Source organism: Xenopus tropicalis, chromosome 1 (genome assembly GCF_000004195.4).
Source record: "Xenopus tropicalis strain Nigerian chromosome 1, UCB_Xtro_10.0, whole genome shotgun sequence".
NCBI lineage: Eukaryota > Metazoa > Chordata > Amphibia > Anura > Pipidae > Xenopus > Xenopus tropicalis.
Window position 1 is genome coordinate 102,647,034 of NC_030677.2, and position 15,377 is coordinate 102,662,410.

At 38.4% G+C, this 15,377-nt stretch overlaps 1 protein-coding gene across 2 annotated transcripts in view; it reads right to left on the reverse strand.

Annotated features, from left to right (window-relative positions):
• Positions 1–2,266: 2,266 nt before the first annotated feature.
• Positions 2,267–15,377, reverse strand: part of dot1l (DOT1-like histone H3K79 methyltransferase) — a 61,034-nt gene continuing 47,923 nt past the window's right edge. For both annotated transcript variants that reach the window (XM_012954295.3, XM_018096998.2), the window contains 10 exons: positions 14,303–14,428; positions 12,751–13,217; positions 11,751–11,886; positions 11,486–11,629; positions 10,512–10,629; positions 9,032–9,555; positions 8,604–8,809; positions 7,868–7,938; positions 7,147–7,767; positions 2,267–6,156 (listed from right to left, as the gene is read on the reverse strand). In XM_012954295.3, coding sequence (XP_012809749.1) covers positions 6,149–6,156; positions 7,147–7,767; positions 7,868–7,938; positions 8,604–8,809; positions 9,032–9,555; positions 10,512–10,629; positions 11,486–11,629; positions 11,751–11,886; positions 12,751–13,217; positions 14,303–14,428 — 2,421 coding nt within the window. In that variant the 3' untranslated portion in view covers positions 2,267–6,148. The remainder of the gene's footprint in view (positions 6,157–7,146; positions 7,768–7,867; positions 7,939–8,603; positions 8,810–9,031; positions 9,556–10,511; positions 10,630–11,485; positions 11,630–11,750; positions 11,887–12,750; positions 13,218–14,302; positions 14,429–15,377) is intronic.

Below are 15,377 nucleotides of genomic sequence, written 5' to 3' on the forward strand. Positions count from 1 at the left end.
CTGTCTTCTAGTGATTAGGAGGGAACTCATGGTGAGTATCATAACTGAGACAACTCGGTTATGAAACCATTCTGACTAGACTAGGGTATCAAGAGCAAATGGCACTGCTATGGCTCCACTTATCTCCTCATGCACTGGCCAGCGAGGTAAATGCAATTTTTAAACCTGCCAGACTGACAAACCATCAGACATCCACGATACATCGATAAGATGGTCTAGCCAGCGTGCATATAGCAGAAATTGCACAAAGTGTATTTTATCAGTACATCTATGGCCAGCCTTAGCTTAAGTTGTGTATTTATGAACTGCCCTTGAAATTCCTTCTAAAAAAATATAAAAACATGGAGGTATTGTAAAACAAATGTACCCTCTTCTGTAAATGGAGACATTTCCATACATGTGAACATTATTTCTAAATGCTTTTAAGGTCATTTTCCAATTAACTGGCTGCAGTTCAGAGTAAAAGGATAGGCAATTTGAAGCATTTTGTCCCCAACCACTCAGAGCTACAAAACACTTCAAACTGTTCCAGCGACAAGCAAGTATTCCTCAAAATCTCACAACTCTGCATTACCCACTACTAGCCAGTCGCTAAAAATAGAAATTTTACACAGCGCCAACTTAAGATGGCCAAACATGTAACAATTACGATCTTTCCTTTTCCTTCACTGGTGCCAAATTTGGGCTGTGATTGGCTGTTGGTAGGGCCTATAAGGACTGGCAGCCCACAGGAGGTTGTTTGGCGGTATATGTGGTTTTTATGCAACCAAAAATTACCTCCAAGCCAGGAATCAGTGGGGGAACTAATGCAGGTTCGACTGCACCGGTGTAGGTTCACCAGAAGGGGGAGCCCGGTTGCATGCCCTGCACCCGGGCCTGGGAGGTATAGCTCCATTATTGCACCTGCTTTGAGATCAATCAGAGCAACATCCAAGGCGTTGGTAAGCAACATACTGCTCCTAAGCAACCAGTTGGGGAACACTGGCTTAGGCCGTGGGCACACGGAGCTTTTGTTCGGCTTCTCCTCAGCATTTTTTCTGTCTTACCATACAGACACAGAATTGGAAGGTTGGAGATTACATTTATTTGGTTATGTGACATGAAGTTGCTTTATCTTTTTATATCTTGCACCCGTTTTGACCATAGTCACAACTTCTAAGCCCACCGTGCCACAAAATGGCAGGTACTTTTTTTTTTTTTTTTTTTAGCAGAGGCCAGGCTACCATCTTTCTCCATTTTCCCAGGTACACATGGCCCCACATTTCTGCTGTTGTCTTCTCATACTGACACCTCCAGCTGTATTACATGACAACATATTGTGTTATCTCCAGCAGATGCAGCATCTACTGCCAGCATGCACCCAGGTAAGCACTTTGGGAAAGGAACAAAATTATTGAAATTTACTTTGAATGGGAATTGCAAGCACCAACTGCTGTCATGTGACAGGTAATTACCACTCAAAATCAACCACTGTGCATTCCCCTTACATGCACACTTTTATTTATTTATTTTTTTTTAAACTGTTAGACTTGTATCAGTACTAATCATACTGCTTATTTTATTTCGGTAATTTTATTGCATATTTAGCAATCTCATATTGCTTCAATTTTCATTTCCATGATTACCCAGCAAGACTAGTGGAAGTGGGGTTTTAATCACCAATCTCACTGTATTTTATTGATTGCTTTGATTCATTGAGACATGGTTTCAAAATTAGATGAATTTATTTTCCTACTGTTTTTAGGTAGTCACATCTTGTTAATGAGGTAGTTCACCTTTAAATTAACTTTTAGTATGATGTAGACATTGATATTCTGAGACAACTGGCAATTGGCCTTTAATGGTTTCTCTGTTATTTAGCTTTTTGTTTAGCTCTCTCTCCAGTTTGGTGTGTCACCAGTAATCTAGTTGCTAGGGTTGTATTTACTCTAGCAACCAGGAAGTGGCTTGAATGAGAGATTGGACACAGAGCAATTGTTTTTGGCTGTTGGGGTCAATGACTCCCATTTAAAATCTGGAAAGAGGCAGAAGAGGAAGGCAAATAATCCAAACACTATAAAAATAAGTTAAGACCAATTGCAAAGTTGCTAGGAATAGTAGATTCTACAACATACTTGCAGTTAACACAGTTGAACTGCCCCTTTAAACAAAGAGCTTAGGCAGAAGAATACATGCTTGGGTTAGGTAGTCCTGTAAATACATACACACAGATACAAAAACAAGTGGATGGCCCTGAAAGGGTTAATAAAACAGTCTAGCCTTTCACTTACAGATCATAAAAAAAGTTTATTGATATTAACAAGGGGGTTTGAGAGATTCAAACATTTTAGCTATTTGAGATAAATATTTGATTGGATTGCAAGTCTCTAATCCGAGAGGACATTTGTCAGCCTTTCGGCCACAGGCCTTTTAAAAAGGTATCACTGATGTATACCAGCGCCGTTTTTACACAATCAATATATTAGTATGAAATTTAGGCCGGATTTCTTTAAACGGGTTTTCTGTACAGACCCCTCTAGAAAAGTTAAAAACACAGGCAGTTTGATAGACTCACTAAAAACAAAAAACAGAAATTCTGTAATTGAGGAGAAATTTCAAAGTAGAAATTTACATCAGGAAAAAAAAAAAAAAAAAAACAAGTTTGCAAAAGTTAAGATTTACAAAAGTGACTGCAGAAGGTATGGGGAGACAAAAGAAACAGGGAACACTTTTTTTTTCTTTTTACAAAGCGAACAATCAAGTATCAAAATAATTACTAAATAAAGGAATTTACTGGGATGTTCATTACAAATGTTATTACTTTCGCGAAGACAAAGGAAAAATAGATCAAACTGAATTCTATTATACAAACTGCCAAGCACCTTTATATTTCCTACTGACACCACTCTTGCAAAGCCAGGGAGCAAGCTTGTTCCGTTGTCCTAAGCAGGTTATTAAGGCAGTCCAGCTCCACATGTACACTGGATAAATATCACGCTTGGAATGCTGAAAAGTATCTGACGATTGTGGCAATTCTTACACTGAATGGGCTATGGTAAGTTCTACTGAAGTGTCAAGCTGGGTGCAGATACACATCCTAAATTATTATAACAATAGTCTTGCCTAAATTATAAGTAGTACAGTTCTGGAATGGAACTTACAGGAACAAATTGACTTCTGAAAGGATACAGCTAAAGAAGCATAAGAACAATAATATATATGGCAGATAACTTGGCTAGTGGAAGGGAAATTAGCAATAAGGTACAGTTTTGCTCACAGTAGGGATTTTTTTTTTTCAAAGCATGGTGCTATTGGCTTTTGGCATCATTCCTGGAACTATAGCATTGCTTTTTATTATTTATTCGCAATTTTCAGTTCAGAAGGTGCATGGCCATATGCTAGACCTCAAAGGGAAGTTGTGAACCCAAAAGTCTGAAAACTACTGGGCTGAAACCTTACAGGGACTACTGAGTTTCTGCTTTATATATACGCAGCATGCTGGGAGTAGCCCCCAAATGGGGTTGGGTGGCCCAGAATAAGTATTAAATTATTTCCTTTAACACTTTAATGCTTTGAATGCCCCACAATTATTTGTTTGTGGTGCTCTCAAAACTTGATATGTTGGCCCAAGCTTAACAAACATGGAACTAGACTGGTCAGACCTATGAGGACAGATTCAGTTTGGCTGGACCAATACTAAAGTATACTGGAACAAGATTTTGATCTCTCCAATTGGATCTGATGTTAGCACGGATTAAGAAATATCTGTATGATGCATAAGACTTTAAATGCCAATTTAAGGCCAGTGAAAATACCTTCATTTCAACTGGATTATGGCTTGCAGTGTCCATGGTTTCAATGCAGAGTTTGCAAGCACTCTCATATCTCCATACCAGTTCCTGTATAGCTATTATATCTTCATCGGTTATTTTCACTATTGACTTGTCTAATATAGAAATATTAGGATCTGAAATAAATGTATTTTTCTAATTTATTTCCTACTTTTCTAGGAAGTTATTACTGGTTCAGTTTGCTGCTTTAAGACAAAAGCACACAGGCAATTTTGATCTCTTTGGCGCCTACAATTTTTGTAGCTTGCTACAAAATTTCCTCCCAATGGCTTATATGACAATCACCAGAATGTACTCCTCTAATATCTGGCCAAGACACTGTTGCTTGGACTATACCACACAACTGTCTGGGCATGTATGGCACCACAGGGGCCAGTTTCAAGACATAATCATGTGATCCTGTTGCACCTTATTTGAGAGCTGAAGCACCTCTTCAATTTAATGCAATCCCAATTGTTCAGACAATAATTAGTGGCCCGGGCCAGTGTATGAACACTTTGGATTGTAAGCTCTTGTGAGCAGGGCCTTCTCACTCCATTTCTATTCTTTAAGCCTTCATTGTTAAATTATCGTATGACCCTTGTTTGTTATTTAAATAATGCAAAGTGCTGCATAACTTGCTGGCACTATATAAATAAATTCTGACTATGATGATTTAGGGCTACCCATTTAGTCACTATTTCACTGGCAAGCTGATCACAAGCTTTATCTACTCCCACAGATCTCCTGTTGTGATCCCACCATAAAAATTCAAAGTGTCACATGGTCAGTAAGACAATGCCAGAACTAAAAGTCTCTATAGTAACTGGGCTTCCTCATGGCCTGTACGGAAAGAGTTGATAAAGCTATGACAGAATAGATATTCTACAGGAAAAACTAGGATAGAGTTGCTCTTTAGCACTACAAGAAACCCTAAATGTGTTTAGAAGTAACGCTAGTTTAAAGCTTAGGGCTTCATCTATAGGGATGAAGCCCATGACTACTCTGTTTCAGGGGAAAATACTGAATTGCTATAACAGAACATGAGCATAAAAACTTTAGCTCTTCTGTTCCAAGATAGCTTTTCTGCCAGTGAATACATCATTGGTTTGCACCAGAGACCTAAATGACCTTGCTCAAACAGAAACAAGGTCTGCATGGCTCATCCTGCTTGAGGGCTGTGTGTTCATATTTAAGGTTTTCTTGGAAACTGAATATTGTAGGGGATGGATTTCTATGCATAAGATAGCAAAGTATATATAGATATGCGTTTGTGAGATTTCTTATATACATATAAATATATGTACCTATACACAAATATCCTATACACGCACAAGTGCACCAGCTACACACATACATATGCTTGTGTGCATTATACAGATTAAATTATATATTAGAAGGAATCAAGTAGTTAAGAGGTTTAAGAAATCAAACTGTAAAGTTCAGCGCAACTGTGCTGGGTGGGGGCCACATATTAATGAACTAAAACTATGTCCCAGTTTTTTTTCATCACTGTGCCTTAATAACCTGCCACAAAGTTCTATGGCAGAACCATCCCTGCTGTTCCACAAAGTCACACAATTAGCTGCCATTTCATCTCATGAAAAAAAAAATACTTTAAAACACACACACAAAAAAAAAAAAAGGAGGAGGTCAATTCCCCGAGCGAACAGAAAACGGTCAGTCTCATAACAGAACAAAATGTACTTTGGTTATTATAGGGTCAGGAGTCATTAATAAATTAAGCATATATATTCTTGACACAATGGATCCAGAGTCCCAGTGTGTACTATTCAAAGAGCACCGCAACTTAACAGCACCAGTTTAGAGAGGCACAATCTTGTATGCGTAGCACCAGTTGAATCTGCTTTGGGGGGTGATGGGACCCCAAAACCTGCCCAATCACCCATATAAACCCAAAATCCACAAGCTGTCTTTACTTTTCCGCTCGTCCGTAGAGCTGCGTCCTCCATTTAAGAAAAAAAAAAATTATATTCCCACAAAAAAAAAATGCAAGAGAAAGAAAGGGGGAAAATACAAAAAAAAAATTTCAACAAACAAAATTTTTATAAATAAAAAAAAAATTACGAGATTTCCTCATTTGCCGCTTTTTAAAAAAATTCACAGTGGAACCTTGGCGAGTCTTTCCGCGGCAGAGACAGATACAGAGATTGTAGGTTTAACCAGTGGTCGCTACGATGGTGGGTTTTGGAAGATAACTCCCTTCCCATCTACAAAAATTTATGTTGAGCACCATATGGTCAAAGGTGATGTAAATTGAAAAGACCAAACTTAGCAGGGCTGCCTTTGCATAGGTGATTTGAAGTGAGGTAGACATTTCAAATACCTAGGGAAGACAAAAAATACAAAATTAATAAATAGAATAAGACTGAGAACAATCAACCTTTGCAGATAAATATCATAAAACACAATAAAATAACGTGACATATCTAAATAGCAAATATTTGCATAGAAAATAGATACAAGCAGATAAATAGAACAGCTTAGATTTTTATAGGTGTGTCCCTTTAAACTAGTTTTGTAGCAGATACACACAAAGTGATGGTGTGTGTTCAATACTAAAACACAGTTTTAAGAAAGGCATGTATGAATATCAGAGAAAGCGGTGTAGGAATACTAATTCAAATGTATCAATTCTTCCCTAAATAATTTATAGTAGTTTAAAGGAGATTTATTTGAAAGGGGAAAGAAAATAGGGTATGGCCTTTTGGTTATTATGTGAATTTGAACCATTTCGTACCAGGGATGCAATATGAGATATTAGAAGAGTTTAGTATAGGAACTTGTGTAAGAGACCCAGGGTAAACCTGAAAGTGGAAAAATGTATCAAATATATTTTAAGACCACATTAGCAGCCAAATTTATTCTCTATATTAAGGAGCTTCCACAGGCCCAATAAAGTGTGTTGGCATGTAGCTGTGGAGTTTGCCAGAATGCCAAGATTGCCAGGACAGGGCTGTTGCCATGTTCAACCTTGCACTGAAACGAATAATAAACAGGTAATAAACTTTTTAACTTATGTGATATTCTGCATGTACAACAACACTTATGTTAAAGGGTTTGCATAACCAGTCTTTCGAGGCAGAAGGAAACTTAAATATTAATACGACAGAAACACCTCTATAAATGATGCAGATCATGGGAATGGTGTAATAGCAAGCTGTGTGTCAAACAAATGCATTATTGAGGAGAAACACTAGAGTTAAGGAGTTACAACCTTTTCTGCCTCCTACAGACAAACATACAGTACTCCAATAGATCATTATTGACAATCTAAGCCTTGAGAGAACAATCAGTGTTGGGACCCATCACTCACCTCCTACAGTACCTCCAGGAGCTGTGAAACCAGACATGCTGTGAGAGTTAGACAATCGTCCAGCTGGCCCAGTCACATGTACAGGGATGGAGCTGAAGATGGACTGCAGAACAGAATTGCTAGCAACAGAGTTAAGCCCACCTTGCAAGGCAAGCTGAGAGCCAGCTGCCAAGCTGTTCAAAAAATGATGGTGTGGGTGTAAAGGATTTGAGCCAGGTCCCTTGCCATTCATGAGAGCACCAGTTCCTTGTGTCATGAACACAGTGTTCCCATCCCTTTCACGGCTTCGAGGGACTTTACTGCTGGAACGATCCAGTTTTGCTGTAGGACCCCTGTCTTCTCTTTTGCTACCTTCAGAAGACATCTTTTTACTTAAGAAAAGGTTGCACTCTCCTTTGCCCCCTTCTACCCTAGGATGGTCACTGTGGCCATTTGCAGAGCCAGGACTCAATCCCCCTGATCCTCTGCGGCCTCCCTCTCCAGATGAATAATGTGTGTTCTGACGGTGAGGTGAGGAAGGGCTGTCAGAGGCACGACCCGGAGTTGCATCAGAAATTGGAGAGAATGTTGCTTTCCATTTTACACTCTCACATGAAGACTTCTTGCTAGAGTATGGGAGACCTAAAGTATTGAAGGTTCAGGATCAAAAAAGGCTATAAGAAATAGGAATGCAATATTTTTTATTTACAGAAAAGGGTTCCTTAAAATCAAACATATATACCTCTTTCCCCTTCACTTCTCTGGGGGGAGTCTTTGCTTTCAAAGCACAGGCTGGAACTCTTTCGCTCCGTTCTGTACAAACATATAGAAATTGGATTTTTTCAAGGGAATAAATTCCAGTTTTAGGGTTACAAACAACTCTTGCCCACCAAAGTAATATTACTTTAGGATCTATTATCTGATCTATTTCACAGCTGCTGATTATCACAACTTACTCGTGGTATGATAACATTTTAGATCAGAAAAGAAAACCAACGTTTTAAATGCTACATGGCATGAATCAGTAGACAGCAAAGGCACGTGGGCATAGTGGCTAATGTCGTGCCCACTGATAAAGATACGCAGACTCATTAATATGTTTGTGTTCTATCCCATATATAATGCAGGTGTGAAAACATCTTTGTGCTGTACAGACCCACATAAGTTCTGGCTTATATAAAAGTGGGCATAGCCTATAAAAAGATGCTAGCCTACATGCTGAGGAGCCCCAGTGATCCTATGCCCTTGGTATTGTGAGCTCTATTCGATGAATGTACCATCAGATGCTTGGTTGACATCACTATTATCTGTATTGAGTCCAGACAGATAGCAGGGAAACGGGCTGTCGTGTTTTTGCAAGAACTACATTTTTATTATTGTGGCAAGTCTTAGTGTAATGTATGTTCAAACATAGCCACAACATTTAACACAACTGCAATTTACCTTGAACAAATTCATGTGAAAGATCCTATACACACCTTGTACTCTGGGTGTCTTCCTCAGACTCAGCCTCATCCTCTGTTGTTAAGGGTGAATAATGAACGCCATTAGATAAAGAAAGGGGTTTTTCCTTTTTTAAAACTGGGGGCAACTCATGATCCTGATAGGAAGCAGGGGAACTCTTCATAGAGGCTTCAGGGGAAGAGATTGCAGTAATCTCCAAGGGCTGGTTAATGTTACTCACCTAGTAAAAGCAGAAAGAAAAAAAGTGAAAAATATAGGAACACATACAAAGAAAAAAAAAAAAAAAAATAGAGGAAGGGCACAACACCACTAACTATTTGTCATCATCCCTAGCCCAATAACAAATAGTATTTTTTGGTTTCTTTCCAGAAAAAAGTTGAAAAATATATCTTAATTGGCACACAACCAAAAAGTCAAGGTTACAGTAAAATCAACAAGTTACCATTGAGCTGATATTCAGTGGAGATCCTGAAGTATAACTGTTTAGACCAACAGATGTGGGAAGAGATCTGCGTTTGGGTGATACAGCTGAATTGTGACTGCCAGCAGAGGATCTTTTTCGTCTACCACTTCTCCTTTTGGCATCCTGCCCTGTGCCACACTCCATGCGGATTGTGGCAGTCAAAGGGCTGTGTTTGTTTGATGGTGACCTGCCGTTGGAGCTTCCACTGGTAATGGTGAAGATAATCCGACGCTTTGCTTCCATTTCAGCATCACTTGTGTCAATATCCCCTTCACCAGAACCTTTGCTTGGATCTGGAAATGTGCAAGGACTAGCAGATGTGGAATGTTGGGCAGGGGAGCGCTGAGAGATCAGGTGACTGTGGGAAGGGGTGGAGCTCCGTGATCCTCCTGAATTAGACAATGTGCCAGAATTTGATGAGTCATCCATTCCATCCGTCTCTGACCCATGGCTATTCAAAACTGGTCCATTTAGAGATGAAGACCAGGTTGGATAGAAGAAACCTGGAGAGAAAAAAAGAGGAAAGAACCACGTCATACCCTGATAAGAATCAAACTAACAATAAAATGTCACCACTATACAGTGCCATTTAAATGATTTTAGACATCAGTTCAGTTACCTTTAACATTTACCAAAATAGTTGACTTATTGCAAAGTACCAAACAATTTAAATGAATGAAAGAATATGGTTAAATATATTTCCACAGAAACCTGGCAGTGGTTGGTAAGTCTAAATGAATAATAAACAGAAAAGGCTCTTAATATAAGCAATAAGAAATGATTAACAATAAACCTTAGTAACACAATTGTTTGTATTTTAAATTGCAAGCTGAAGGCAGAATAGGATGGAAAATGAGTAAAAATAAACTATTCATAAGTCAATCTAAGTGTTAGTCTACCATGCTAATTGTCTCTTTAAGGTTCAAAACAAATTTAAGTTTAATTCATGTAGACTAAAGATTACTTTAGAATAAGACAAGATTACTTTAGACAATAAGAACACTAGACACAGAAAGGATGCAGAGCACACTATTTCTCCTACTACCTGCAATCACATACTTGCCACAATGTAAGTGCACATTATTTAACAAAGTAAGCATACTTCATCAAGAACAAATGTGAATACAGTTATAGGACCCATTATCCAGAATGCTCTGGGCCAAGGGTTTTCCGGATAATGGGTCTTTCCATAATTTGGATCTCCATACCTTAAGTCTACTAGAAAATCAATTAAACAATAATTACACCCAATAGGATTGGTTTTGCACCCAATAAGAATTAATTATATCTTAGTTTCTAAGGTACTGTTTTATTATTACAGAAAAAAAGGAAATCAGATTTTTAAAATTGAATTGATTAAAATGTTGCCTATGGGAGACAAGCTTTCCGGATAACAAATCCAATAACTGTACACATAAATTATATAATCTAAGCAAAGGGCAGGAGTTAGGGGCATTACCTGAGGTAGCCAATGGTTTTGAGACAGCAGCATAACTGAGGCTATTAGAAGTAGCACCATATTGATTCTCTGAAAGTGAGCCATCTCTGCTGTGACATCCGGGACTGGGGCTGTTTCTCTAAATAAAGAAAACATAATGTTAACTTAAAGAAGGGTTTCTTTTTCCTTACAAAAACTAAAATAAATAAGTGTGGGGAGACACCAAAGTCCCAATTTCAGGACATAGCAAAATTCCTGAATCCAAAAAAGATGTCATGCTTAAGCTAAACCCCAATTTACATCTGCATAACATATATGTCAACTTCCAAACTAAATCCGTGATAATTACAGTTCAGATTCAAGCACTCAAATGCAACCAAGTCTGAATCCAGCAGAGAGTCTGGGATTCAGTAGAATCTCAAACTGAATACTCCTCCCTCTTTTTCTTATAGGAGCACCTAGTCTTCTTATATTTGTGTGAAGATAGATGAAAACAACTTCATCCTGCTAGAAGGAAGACCTTCTACTAACCAATATAAAGGCTAATGTGTACAAGGGCATAAAGCTTTTTTTACCTACATATCATTGTTTGGTCCATGTATTTTGGAAGGGTTTAGAGGTCTGCGGGCATTTGACTGGTTATTGTAGGGAGTTAGTTCTTAGGGAGCTTAATAAAAACTGAGAAATACAAAATCACTTGTGTTTTTACAAAGTAACAGAACTCAAGCACATAAAAGTATTTTCCAAATGGTTTCCTTTTTGCTCAAACAGAAGTATGTTTCTGGGAAAGCTCTTCATCAAGACCCACTTCCACAGCAATGTAACTGTGATATTAAGGCGGCAAAAAAATAAGAATGTCAATATAAACTAAATTCAATCGGCATACATTAAAAATCTGCTAACATTGTAAGACTGAAAGAAGATGCAGATGATGTTTTGTACTGAAATAGAAATTCATTTCAGTTTCAGTTCCATGATGAGATTTTGTTTTGTACCTTTTCCACACGACTTGGCAGGACTACACTGGCCAGTGGAATACTGACTGGCAGCTTGTTAGGCTGGACTGTGCTCAGGGGAATACTAATAGGCAGACTGGTGATGGTTTCTGGATTAGAAGGGGAATTTCGCTCTCGAAACATCTAAAAACACAAACATCAGTTAAAAACAGATAAAGCGAAGAAGTTTATATGAAATTTGAAGAAAAACAAAACTTTCCCAAGATTTTTTGCTAAGGGAGAAACTTAAAAAAAACCGACCCACCTTTTCAGGTCCTCTCTCCCCTGGTGTATGAGTTAACTCAGGGGAAGAAGGATTTGATTCCTGAGGGCTAAATTGGACACCATTTGGAATTCCAGGGCTTATGGATGGGAAGCTGTGGTCTTTTGTAACATTACACCTACAATCCAAATCGAAAGTCAGAGTGGATATAAAGAAAACAGAATCCAACAGAGATGTAATCCAAGCAAACGGTATCAGGCATAACTTTATTGTTTTGTGGACACCAGAGAGATCTTTTTTTAATGGGATGGGATGCAATTATCAGGTTTGTTGTTTTATAATAATGTAAAAGCAACAAGTTTCAGTTTTCACACCTGTAATTTGTAATTACAAATTTAGTCAGTTTTCTGGGTTTAAACATGGTTCATAGTTGAATTAGATTGTATTAACATTTATAAAGAAAATAAAGACCAAATGCTGTCTTAAAATGCAATTGTCTGCATCATTCTAAAAGTGAATGCTATGGTGCACTACCCATTTAATGTAGGTCCAAGTCTCAAACCCCATATTTTATATGGCCTTTTGGTGTCACAAATGACCTGGCTGTATGGATCAATAAGGCTAAAAGATCTGGTGCCATGAATATAAACAGGCAAGCTGGAGGACTTCTGAGTAGTGCCATTAAAGGAGTTTTTTGGGGGAGGAGGTGCAATGTACCATGGTCTTCATTTCATTTACTGGGTTGAAGTTTATGGATTAAATACTCCAAGCAATAGTAATCTATTACAGTTGGAATATGACAAAGAACTATATTTTCTTGCTGCTGTCTTCACATTGGGGGAAACTCCATGGTACTTTTAGCCCCCTGTGCTACTTGACAAAAAAAAGGGGGGGGGGGGGTTGTCACTGTCTTCTAGGGTGGCAAACTTACTTGTGACTCTTACACACGCATACCATCAATCAGTCAGATAATACAAAAAAAAAAAAAAAAAGCCCCAAAAGGATTTCAGGAAATAGAAAAACAATACTACAACCCCCTTACCTATGATTTATTTCAGTGCTTCTACCATTGGGTAAGGGTTCCTGGTTCAGGTGCCGTCTCATTGCAATTTTGGCAGGGGAGTAGCGCGTGTAGTCTGGTTGGGTTGGGCCAGATATTTTCTCTCCTTTGTGCTTGGCTGCATGGGTTTGGGTACTGGGCACAATGTCGGCATGCTCTGAGTGAGATGGTGTACTTTCCTTGGAGCAGGGCCTGCTTCCTCCTCGACAGGAATGGTACAGCTCATAATGAGAAGCATGACCATTCAAGGACCGCTCAGGGCTTAGACCATTTGTGTGAGAAGATGGAGGAGGCATCATGCGCACTGAAGACTGTTCAGCGTGGAAGTGGTTGCCAAGGCTACCTTTGGTTCGATTATGGCTGGGTGGTGGTTCCTCTGGCAAGGTGGAAGACTTGAGCTGGAGCAGCTCTTGTTGTCTCTGAAACTTTTCTAGTTCCACAATGCTGATCTGAAAAAGAAAAGTAATTGAAAAATAAGAACAAACAAAAAAACAAAAACACCCAAGCCATATCAGTGTCTACAATATCATGAAAAAGTACTTGGAAAAGAAAAGCCATTTCTTTTTTTTTTTTTTTTTGCCATTGTTTTAAAAACATTGCTGAGAGGTCTATAGGGCTCCCCTTAAACAGAATTTGTTGCAAGTTGTGCGTCATACATCAAAGGAGGCAAAAATACCAAATTGTCCCAAGAAACTAGTATAGATGACTATAAGTGCATAGAATATAAATTGGAACAGGTGAGCACATAGGAATTGTAATTAACACAAACATATTCTCACTAATGCATTGAACAAAATAATTAGGTGGTATGGACAGAACACTTTGCTTTTATGCTAAGAAGCAGACAAAAGTTTTCTTTTAAGAACTCTTTAACCCAAGTTTTTACTTGACTGTCCATAAGTTATATAACTGAAAGTTTTTAATTATGTTTGTGTTTCTGCATAATACATGTGGTTTACTTTGAATATTTACAAAGACAATTTACTTAGTATAGGTTACATGATTTCAAGAGAGGAGAAATTATTCAGAATAAAAAAAAGCTGCCAGAGACATACTATTTCTGGCATGACATGCATGTATTTCTCTATGCCTATAAGTGAAAAGGAAATGGTCGCAAAAGCACAGAATTGGGCCACTGTGAAAGGTAGTTTGCAAGACTTTACAGCAATCTCCTAATGTTATCTATCTGTAAAACTCCTCTGTGTAAACATGGTCCAGTGGACCTCTTTAGGTCCAACAGTTTAGGAATTTAAACTTTGCTGATTGATCAATCATAACAATAAGGGCTAAATTCCAAAAGTGTTTTTCATCAGATTTTGTGAAACAAATTTAATCTGATCCTCCATGCAACAGCACAAGATTTTGTAGGATCCTAGAAAATAAGATTTCCATAGGCTATAATGTAAAGTTGGATCAGCTAAAGTTGGATGGAGTGTTTTCATCCTGCGTCAGACAATATCACGTTGGACGTGGACACAGCATGCTGTGTTTGCATCCAACAGTCGTGCCAGATGGAAAAACACACTGTACTCACTTGTAGCTCCAAACAGTGCTTCTGCTTTTCGGATATCTGATTTTTTAGGGCCAACTTCTCCTTCATGAGATTTTCCAAAGACAGTGTATTCCAGTCCAGCTTTAATTCTTCACAACGTGCCTTCAGCTATTTGAGTAAACAAAAGGGAAGAAAGGTAAATGTAGAGTAGAGCAAGACATACACAATGAGAATTTCACTTACCTACTTGCCATAAATTCCTTTTCTTCTAGTCCTGACACGTCACTACAGATGGGTATTGCACCTCCCAGACGAGGAGGTAGGGACAATAATCTAGCCAATCAAAATGAATCAAGACCCATAAAACCACCTGACCTCCTCCTAACCTCTGTTATACATTTGACAGAGCAGTACAGAAAATATTATTAATAAATTGGGATAGGAAACCCTGTTCTGAATGTCGGGACTAAAAGAAAACGAATTTACAACAAGAAGGTAAGTGCAATTCCCATTTTTCTGTGTTCCTCCATGTCAGTACAGATGGGACATACCAAAAGTCACGCCTCAAAAATAGTAAGGAGTGGCAAAGAAACAAACTAAACAGACCATGACTAACATGATCAACAAAGATCAACCTACCTGTGCTGAAATCACATACCAATGAAGAAGTCCTATAGTGCAAGGACACACTAGTGAACAAAGCCCACTACAGTGCAAGCACACTTATGGACCCAATCCTGCTACATCTCATGCAAGGCTGGAACCAAACCAGTAGTCATGCATTTAACCACTAGCGCAGAAGCCAGCCACCATGCATAGAACCTCTAGTGCACAAGATAACCAATGCACGTTACATGTGTTGCACAAACAAGCCATCACTAGAGTGAGGAGGGAGATCCTATATCTCCCTGTCCAGGAGAACAAAAAATAACAGTGGTGAGGAGGAAGTCAGGAGGTCTTATAGGTCATGATTCATTTTGATTGGCTAGATCAACTGATTATATGTAGTGGGCCAATTATTTTTTATTATAACATGTTCAAGGCCCAGATTTTAATAAAAATTATGATGTCATACAGTGAAGTCTATGGAGCCTTTAAGACGACTGAGGGCTAGATT